Source organism: Notothenia coriiceps, unplaced genomic scaffold (genome assembly GCF_000735185.1).
Source record: "Notothenia coriiceps isolate Sejong01 unplaced genomic scaffold, NC01 NC01_scaffold00019414, whole genome shotgun sequence".
Lineage (NCBI taxonomy): Eukaryota > Metazoa > Chordata > Actinopteri > Perciformes > Nototheniidae > Notothenia > Notothenia coriiceps.
This window is the reverse complement of record NW_011352115.1, coordinates 8,044-18,847: the sequence shown is the minus strand read 5'-3', so window position 1 is coordinate 18,847 and position 10,804 is coordinate 8,044. Positions and strand designations below refer to the sequence as shown.

The 10,804-nt window shown below is 39.8% G+C and overlaps 1 protein-coding gene across 1 annotated transcript; it reads left to right on the top strand.

Moving 5' to 3' along the window:
- The first annotated feature begins 2,770 nt into the window (after positions 1–2,770).
- Positions 2,771–10,488, top strand: aadac (arylacetamide deacetylase). Its single transcript, XM_010778791.1, has 5 exons — positions 2,771–3,210; positions 4,393–4,621; positions 5,165–5,234; positions 6,960–7,131; positions 8,424–10,488. Exons 1-5 carry the CDS (start codon positions 3,070–3,072, stop codon positions 9,042–9,044), a joined length of 1,233 nt encoding a protein of 410 aa, XP_010777093.1. The 5' UTR covers positions 2,771–3,069; the 3' UTR covers positions 9,045–10,488.
- Positions 10,489–10,804: the final 316 nt, after the last annotated feature.

Genomic DNA, 10,804 nt, shown 5'->3' with positions numbered 1-10,804 from the left:
GGGCGGCTGTGGCTCAGTGGATAGTGTGCTGGACTTCGAATCAGGGGTAGCAAGTTCGAGTCCCACTGCAGTCAGCATGTCGTTGTGTCCCTGGGCAAGACCCTTCAACCCAAATTGCTCCAGTGGGGATTGTCCACAGTACTGAGTCGCTTTGGATAAAAGCGTCTAACAAATGTAATGTAATGTAATATACTGTAGCACTTTGTTATGTAAGCCCCCAGCTTTAATCACGTTAGCATACCTCAATCATTATCAGAGTGTATGTGTGTTGCTCTTGTGGATGATGAGGTCAAATCATTGATCTTAATTTACTCCATTTCATGTATTTAATTTAAACAATAATTGATTTGCTGTCTGATGGATGGCAAAAAGACCTGTAGACTAAGCTTTTGAGTCTTTGTTACATGCAATCATTTGACTAATATGAGATGTCAAATGTGGCAAGGGTCAAATTAACGACATTGAAAACACAATAAAGAATATAGACTTTTTGTCTACCTTTTCTTTAACTAATTTTGAAAAAGAAACATAAGTACATTTTTTAGGCAGAATGTTGCATGCAAATGGAGACCAATATTTGTCAAGTTAATGAGGTGGTTTGCAGATCTCAAATTATTGAGAAACTGTGTTCATGAAACTCATGTAGCCGAATATATATCAGTTTACTGAAGCAGGCAATGGACCCAAACCTATATTTCTGGATTATTATAATAGAAAATGTTCCTTCCATTCATCTCAGCGTGAAGTCAGAATTGAGTGCCTTTAAATGCTTCTCGCTATATATATCCAATCTACTTTACCTCAGCAGGGGCTGTGTGAATTTAAAAGGTTACAGAGCTCTCATACTGTTGATTGTCAGTGCACGTCTGGATTGATTTCCTTCATTATTGAATGAGTTTGAGGTGCCTCTGAATATATGTAAACTCTAAATTGTGCATGCACAAAGGAATGAGACATGGCCTAGCACTCACATTCTAACGCTCGAACACACATTCACACAGAACTCCTTTTTAAGTCTTCAGACATTTTCATATCTGCTCGAGCAACCCCCACATGCAGCTGGAGCTGGGCAGCCAAGTGGCATAGCACTGCACAGCATGGCTCTACCTAGATGAAGACAACATATTCACCCATGCACGCTCTGACACCCGTCTCTCCCGCTGACAAGACGCAAAGAGTGGAAAGAGCTCCATGAAAGATTTACTAATGGACTGAGGTGGTCTCCCTTAGAAGCTGAGCAGAGGCCGTGGTTTTGGGGAGAAAGGGAGGGAGGGAATTCCAGAGAGAATCCCGCAGTGTGTGAAGTGTATTTCTGTATTCAGAGCAGAAATTAAGTATTCTACTGCTCAGCAGTGATCAGTCTCAGAGGCTTTCATCAAGCCTCCGCCTTACCCTGGTTCTTCAGATTGCATCTCAATGGAGTTTGATAGCTGATGGAAGGAGATAGTGGCCTGCTCCTACACAACAACCAATTACAAAATCCAATTTGACTAAGAGAAAGTTTGAAAGGTTAACATAAAGTCACATGAAGGCATGTGGTTCTTATATGAAGCCTGCAGAGTAAACACATCAAACTTGTGTATCTAATTCACATTTCATGTTGGGAAGTGAGTTTATCAGTGTATGGCACTGATAAACGTTCCTTACATTGATTACAGTTTAATCACTGCATTGTTTCTCCCTCTAAAAACACAAGTGGTCAATGAGTGCATTGCACATTTTAACCCTCTACAGACTTGGCATGATGAGTCACATCTCTTTACTTCATGCATCATAGATAGAACTCAAACTGTTTCCCTCTGCAGGACTTTCAGGGTGACTTGCCTTATCAATGCTGTCCTAATACAAATAGTTTTTTACTGTAACTCCTCGGTTGGCAAACTGACTGCTTTACACCTTAAGCACTGTATATCACATGGGCATCCAATAAATGCATCAGGTTCCTCAGTCTGCCTGTTTCATATACATGTTTTAATGAATGTTGAATTTCTTGCACAAATATGTGGAAATAAAACTGACATTAGACACAGTTAAAATAAATCCCTGTACAGTGAAGAAAAAATAGTCCTGCAGATAACTTCTTTGTCAAACTCATGCAGCATTAAATAATTTCCCTTTTGCAGGGTCCTTTCAAAATGTAAGAGCATGAGAGAATCATATCGCTTTAACACCCAGGCTTGCCAGGAAATGAGATATCTCACCCGTCACCAATAATATAATTAGATTATGCTGCCTTGCAACCATGGCTGTTTAGCTGCGCCACAGTCACTGGTACAGCTACACCCATATACAGCAGGTTTCTTTGGATAAAAAGAGACTTTGATGCAGCAGAATTAATCATTGAGTGCCACAGATCAGCACAAGATGGGCACTCGTAAAACGCATATAGCAGTTTTAGCATCAACTGAATAGATCTGGAGACCTCTTTTAAAAAATCACTATAGGCCTTATAATACCCCAAATCTTACTTTCACATATGCCCATCCCAGAATAATAATATGATTATAACATTTGCTAATTGTTAATCTTTCTATTTGATTGTGTTTTATTACTGTAATCTGACTGTTCAAAGTAATTGAATATGTCAAGTAAATGTAGTTCAGCAAAAATAACAATATTTCCCTATGTACTAGTAGTAACTTAATGACGGACTCAAATTTGGGGGGGTGGGGGTGTTACACAAGCTACGAAATTAAAGTATGATTTGCAACTGTACACGCTTAAAGGCATCTGAGGAATTTGAAAAGCGAGCCAAGGTGGGACGGTTCTGCCTCGTGAGTAGAGAGCAGTTCACAGGTTGCTCGCTCTTGTCTCCATACTGACACTTCAATTAATTATCCGCCTACACGAGACGAACATGCATCAAGGAACGCGCACAAGCAGCGAAGAAAATCTCTAAACATGCACCCCGATAACCATCAAATGACACCAAACACGTGCTGACATATTTAGCTGGACTGGATCCAAAATTACTTCCGAGCGTAAGCTTTGTCCCGCACCGGAGAGACTGGATATCAGCCTGCTCGTGTTTGTACCCTGCAGTCAGTTGCTGGGGACGCACGTTGTAAAATGAGGTTTGGAAGCATCATTGCATTCGTCGCTCTCTGCTCTTTTACCGCTTATTATATTTATGAGCCCATTCCTGAGGACATAGAAGAAAGATGGAAACTCATGCTGACCAACTCTTTCTTCAGGACTCTCAGCCACCTGGTAAGGAACACGTTCTGTCTACTTTGACATTATGTTTACCGGTGCTAATGAATACTTACAAAATTAATCCTACATTTGAAAGCCTACATGGTTTAGTAAAAATACAGTATAGCCATATCATATCTGAAAACGTATTAACTTGTATAGGTGGCAAATTAAATGTAAATATTTTTTGCTGAATTGGATATGTATGGTTCATAAACAAGATTATGTCAGATGCTAATCCATGTGTATAGTCTTGCTCATCTGTTCTAATAATAGACCATATTAAGGAAACCCTCCTCTGTTAATGGTTGTTAGAGCCTGTGGTTTACTGGAGCCGATCCTGGTGCCTAATATGAGTTGTTATGGGTTTATAACCCTAAGGCATCAATGGCTGTGACATTAGTATAACAATTATAAATAGCCTTTTTAACTAGTTATGGAAGCTTAACAAACTTAGTTAATTATTTAATTCATGTGTGCAGCCTATTGCCTCTAACATAACATTGCTAATTTTACAATATGTATTTAAATAAGAAATTAATTTGTTATTAGAACGTATCTAATGCATCACTGTGAAAAGAATATGTTAGACTTCATTGTTATATGATACAGCCATATGTATGCCCCTCCAGCAGGCTCATTCATTATATGATTGATTACTTGTTCATGGAGTGATTATAGGTTGTGTTTTACATTGTATTGGGATGGTTCTCTTGGGGGAAGTAGACATTGATAGTATGTGACTTATATTGCTTTTGTTAGCAACCACCATTTTTAAAGTTAAATGTTAAATGCTGAAAAAATGTTTTTGTGGCAACAGTAGAAGAGCATCAACTGATTAGCTTCATGTAAAGCCAATGACTGCCTACCTCAGCAAACATAATAGGGTATGAGTCATGCTTTTACAACATGTAATTTAGTTATAACTTCTCAAAACAAATGAATGCAGAGGGCGGTGGAACTATGCCAGGAGTGACTCCCATTACTTTCCCTTATTATTCATTACAAGGCCATATACAGCATTTATGTTACCTTAATCATTTCTGTTTTGAATATTATGAGCTCTGTTCCAGGAAATTGTTTACAAAAGATAAAACTCCATGACATAGCTTTACTGAATGATGAAATACTAATGGCTCACGTTTGATCCTATAATGTGTCTCTATCTCATGCTGTCTCTCTGCTTCTCTTTGCCAGGCAGACCTCAGTGAATTTCTGGGGCTGAAGGACTACATGGGGGTAATGTACTTCATAACTCTGGCTGAAAAGATAGTGCCCATGTCTGACGAGCATATTAAGGTGACAGAGGAGCAATTTGATGGAGTGGACGTGGTGCTGTACCAGCCAAAGAAGAGTGACGGCGACACTAAGCTCAGGAGGGCTGTCATATACCTGCACGGTGGAGGATGGTGTCTGGGTAGTTCCCGTAAGTCCATTGGCTGGCTTTCCCCTCTTTTATCACAGAGACTGCCGACTCTGACTTCTAAAGATGTGTGGAAAAATGGATGAATGGGTAATACACATTCTAATAATGTATTCATCACACAGTAATCTTACCATTTTATTGGGAAACTAATGCTTTACAGATTTATATAAACTGCTTGTGAAAGCTTTCACGACATGATCTTACATTTAGAAAAATATCAAACACAAGCCACAAGGCGTTCACACTTTTTCCCGAGGAAATAACACACCGTCTGCCGAAGCAGTCGGAGCCTCAGAGGGTGGTTACCCTGGCTAATCCAAAAAAAAAAGACATGACATGCCTTTTGACACATCTCATGCTGCAGACAATCTGTTGAATTGCTGTAACAATTGCATTAACTCACATCTTGCCAGAAAGATAGAGGAGGCATGGTTCATTTATTTTATGTTCTGTGAGATTTCTAGATTGAATGAATGTCAATAATTATGGTGGTTGAGTTGCTTTACCATTGCTTTAAAATGTTTGTGTTCTCTGTCTATACAGTTATGAGCCCATATGATCTTCTGGCCAGAAAAATTGTCAACGAGCTAGATGCAGTGGTTCTTTCTGTAGAGTAAGTAATTTATATTTTATAGCCACTTATTTATAGTCACTTTTAATTCTGCATAAATGTTTTTTTATTTGTATTATTCATATACTGTTTCCCTAACTCTTTCGGTCAGCCACTCACACAGAGTTTTGTGTAGTCATGTGCCTGTCCACCCTCATTAGTCAAAGGGGAAAAGGAAGTGAGGATGCAGTAGAGTGAAGCTAACAGGTTTTCATAAAGGCCCAACCAGGGCTTTCCCTGTCAGAGCTCCACTCACTATTGCTCTTTGGCACTTCCAGCTTTTAGTCTGACGATCAGAACAGTAACTTCATTTTGGTCTCTATATGTACCCCCTAATGACAGTTTTTCAACTTCATCTATCAAATTAAACAGGTGAAAGACTACTACTCTCTGATTAAATCAGAAATGTTATGTGTGTGTTATATGGCGGTTGTGCTTGTTGACATTTGACTTTGGGAAGCAGAGTTATTCATGTACTGGTGTCCGATGTTTGAGGATATTGCCTTATCTGCTTCATCCACATTTCTGGCTTCAATCGGTTAAGTAATCAATTAGTTATCCCATAATGGTACATTATCAAAACCTGGCATGTGTACCATTTGGCGTACTGATGGAGACTGAAAATAATTAAGAACATTGTGATGGACATTTCTGAAGCAATGGAGACGAAACTTAGAGAGACACAGCGAGAGCTTGCTGGTAAAACACAAAAAAATTAAACTGTCGGAGAATTGATAAGACATAGTTGACACAGCTGTTGCCAAACCAATTCTGAAGAATCTTTCCCAAGTCCCATGTATTTAGCTAGCTCTGAGAGAATAATCAACATGCTGCATAACAAGATAAAACAGGCAAAGAAAACACCTATCAGCTGACACCAACAGGCAGGAATAGGGAGACAAAACACTGAGGGTGTTTCTCAATGTCGTGGAAGGCTGCTCCGGAGCCACTATTTCAAGGAAGCTACGTCATCGAGTCCCGCCGAAGGACTGTTCCAATGTCCAGGATGCTTGGAATTCTACCGAGGCTGGCGTCCTTCGTTGCGGGAAAATTCGAGGCTGCACATGTGTATCCTCCGCGGTCTTAAAATCCCCACAATGCTTTGCGCACGGACCAATTTCTAAATCTTTGACGGAAATTACGCTCCATTTAAGGCGGGGCCTCACATATGACGCACACCTGCACACCTGTTAGCCTGTTCCACCATTCTTCGTTTTCCGAGGCTAGGAAGGATTCTTGCCTCGCTTCTGAAGGACCTGACTCGGAGGGACATGTCCTACCAAGGAAGCGTCCTTGACATTGAGAAACACCCTGAGAGCACAGCTTCCAAGGTCGCAGGCCTGTGCTCAGTGAGGGCAGTCCAAACTGATAAACTGGGTCTAAGTTATGGGCCTAGGAAAATATTTCCCCAACAAACATAACATTTTAATTGAATGCACGCTATTGACGTTCGTTTTTTCAATAATTTAGGTACAATTGGAAGTTGTTGCAACACTCAGTTAGAAAATGTCAAGGTGCTTCTTTGAACAAATCTGTTTATGTTCTTTTACTTTGGTGAACTGTTGCCTATTGTGGTTCAGTGAATACAACTCTTTATAGGAAAATCTGGTTATCCCCTTCAAAATGTCATCATGTTTATTTTCCCTAGCTCAAAATGTTGTCTGTGCACATGGCCCCCAAAGCTCATGTTTATTTATGTTTTATCTTTAATCTGCCCTGATTTCTCAGGTACCGCCTTGCCCCTGCTTACCACTTCCCTGTCCCATATGAGGATGTATACCGTGTGGTCAAACACTTCCTTCATAAGGGGGTGCTATCCCAATACTCAGTGGACCCCGGACGCATTGCTGTGTCTGGAGATAGTGCTGGGGGGAACCTGGCAGCTGCCGTCTCCCAGCAGGTACTGAATCTTCAGCTCAATTTTTCTGGTTCATCAAAAATATGAATTGATGTGACCAATAATGACCTGATATTCTATGGCCTATCATGTTTACCTCTGTCTTACAGATTTAAACTATTCAGAAGTTCTTAACTATTCATTTTAAGCTAATAAGGAGCTTGCTTTTATTGTTGGAGTTGGAGAAAAGATAAATACAAATCAAAAACTACATTGTAAAAGTATGAGGGTAGAGCTGGAATTAGTGCAATTGCTCTTAAAGGAGTGAGTGGGCAGGTTACAGGGGAAGAACAACATATTTGTAATCCCCTTTGGCATAAAACAATTCTGATTAAGCTAGACTTGGATTGTATTGCTCACAAAAGTCCATGGAAGCTCATGAAAGAGTACAAAAATGAAAACAAACAGTACATTTACAGCAGTGCCATTGGCAACGGTACCTGAATAGAGAAAACGACGAAGGTCCAGACAATATGCCCTAACAAGGCAAGGACTAAAATAATCTCTTTGGAATTTACTTGAGATTGAGACAGACATTGTGAATTTCCTGATACTATCCCTTAACTTTAGTGCAGTTCAAATAAAGTTATTGACAATAAAGTTAAAACACCACTTGTATCGCGGTAATGCACACTGTATGTTTAGGTATGCCGCTATAAGCCAATTCAGATTTTTTTGGAACTCGCAATGTCAATATAGCAATCTTATCCAATCCATTCCTCTATCAGCTATGATATTGTTCTACATGCCACTGTATGACCATCTTGTACCAGGAGCCCGTTGCTGCTGGCATGGGAGACCAAAACCACCGATGGTCAGGATGAAGCCCCATGCTTCATGCTGAAGCAATTAATAGTGACACAAGTATCTCCTTGTACACCAGAAATAGGGGAGCCATCCCATAGGCTAATGCAGGTTGAATGCATTCATTTTGCATAATACTGTATACCATTTGCTTGTATTACAGGGTGATTGACTACTAAGTGGTCAAACTGGGCAATTGGTTTGTCTCCATAGAATGTTCATGTCTTCAAAACAGTGACAACCCCTTTGCTCTTCAAAAACATGCTTTAGACTCTAAAGTCATGAATGACTCAAGAATGATAATTCTTGAGAAAGTTATCGTCAGAGACAAACAAATAGAGAACAATGGGGATGATGCAATTCTTCCTGTAAACAACTATGACTTGTATATGTGAGCAGCTTTACTGTATTTCTTAATTCACTGCCTCTTTCATTGGATTGAGAAACGTTTCTTTGAATACATGCCAACCTCACTCTGTCTCTCTTCACAGTTGCAGAAAGAGCCTGGGCAGCAGGTTCAGTTGAAGGCCCAAGCACTCATCTACCCCGTACTGCAGGCTCTGGATCTAAACACACCTTCCTATCAGCAGAATCAGGACATGCCCATTCTGCCCCGCTACCTAATGGTGCGTTTCTGGAGTGAGTACTTCACCAGCGACAGGGCCTTTTTCAGAGCCATGATGGCCAACACTCACAACAGCCCTGAGTCTTCCAGCCTGCTGAAGTTTGTCAACTGGAGCACTTTTCTACCAGCCAGATATCATAGAAAATACAACTATAGTGCTCCTACTGTGGTGCAGGGAGAGGAGGCATTTGGGAAGGGGGGAGCATCTCGATCTCTCGCTGACCCGAGAGCATCACCCCTGTTGGTTCCAGACTCTGCCTTGCACTCTCTGCCAAAGGCCTACATTCTGACATGCGAGTATGATGTTCTCCGGGATGATGGGATCATGTATGTCACACGGCTCCTTTCTGCTGGTGTTGAGGTAACTCATGAACACTATGACACAGGATTTCATGGAGGGCTAATGTTCACTGTGTGGCCAACTGACTTCCTGATTGGACGTCGTATGACGGAAAACTATATCAAATGGCTCAAGGAAAACTTGTAAAAAAAAAACTCTTGACTACCAGTATTCATTCCAGTTTTCCCACACAATGCACCAGCGTTTGCTTAGGTGCAAGAGTTTTATTAGTTATTGTTATTATAAGATATTGTTGTTCATTTCTTATTTTTTGGTCATCCTAATTTTCTGTCAATGTATCAGCTTCTTCTGTTTTTCATTCATGTATTGAAATAGTTAAGATACCAGAACAAAAGCAGGTCTGAATTGTTCACATAGGTGGGTTTGAGCAAAAGCCTACATTCCGTGAACAGTGATTGTGGTGAGCACAGCTGGTACTTAAAACGTAAGATATGTTTGCAAAACTATAACTCCTGCTTAACAGTTCCTAGCATTGCATGAAAGATTGGCAAGTTTTATTGTGTTCAAAATAAGGAACAATAGCCCTTAGTTGTGTAACCTGTATCAATAAAGGTACACAGGGGGATGCTTGCTGGTGTAGTGATGATTTAAAATGCAGTGTAAATGGTATATTTATGTCCAACGTAATTATTTTGTAATCGCTGCACATCTACACAGAATGACATGTGATGAGCCAAATTCCACGCAACAAAAAGCAACAATGTGCATACACAGCAAACAATATTAACCAATTTCATTTACACATGTTTGTGATGAATTTAGCTGAATTGAATGTAGAAAAATAACAAAGAATCAAATAGCAAAAGTCTAAAATTATTAAGTGAGTTCTGTATAATAATATTTACAGTATAGGGTGTGTGTGTGTTTGTGTGTAAATGTAACCTTTTTGTTATCAATAAATAAGCTACTATAGGTCCAAATATAGACCTGCCTTTGTGTAATGGATATAGGCAAATTAAGAGAAAGCTGCAAGGGCCAGCTTTACGATGAAATGTGTTACATTTAGTGTCTAGCCAAGTTTCTATGGTTCGAGTAGGTACTACTTCAGTTTATTACCACTTTAAGTTCCTGAAACTCTGCTCTAACAAAATTCTTAAAAGGAAAATACTGGCATCTATTTTCCCTGTGACCCAACAATCATATGAGGCGGCTTGAAACGATTCCCTTGTCCCTCTCTTTTATCTTCTTGATCTTTCTGTCTGTGGGCATGGTAACCCTGCAAACTCTCATCACATGGCACAGCTATCTGAAAGATAACAACACATAATCCTGTAAACAAAGATCTCTGAGCTGTTTCTTAATGTCTCACAGTTTCTTAAGCTTTACTTTTTAAAATGATAACATTTGATAATAAACAATGGAAGTCAACATTGAATAAGTCAATCAGAATCAAAAGACTAAAGTTAAAGGACCTGCCTGAAGAGGGCTAGAGGTGGGCGCTGGTCTCTAACAGAGTTATTTTCGGCAAAACTGAAGCACTGCTCAATTTTGGAATTCATCCTGGACAACTTATGATTTTAATCACTTTGAATTTCAATGTTGTCTGTCAATAAACTCACTTGAACTGCAATTACTGATCAATTGTATATGTGTTTGCTATTAACAAAGAGAGTGACATACTAGAATAGACGGAAAAGGGGAACACAAAGGTTTTGGCATGTTACAAGATGTCACAAGATACATTTAACTTAGTGACCTCGAACAAGATGCTGTGCTATGAGGATATTTTGGATAGGCTGACTCAGACACAACAAATCGTCTTGGAGCCACAGGTTAAGCAGGACTATGTCCACAACGTACGACTACACGGTCCATAGGTCGGCGGTTGTAAAAGAAAAAGCAGTTATTATATCTCTGGATAGCAAAGAAGATGATGCATGAGTGCA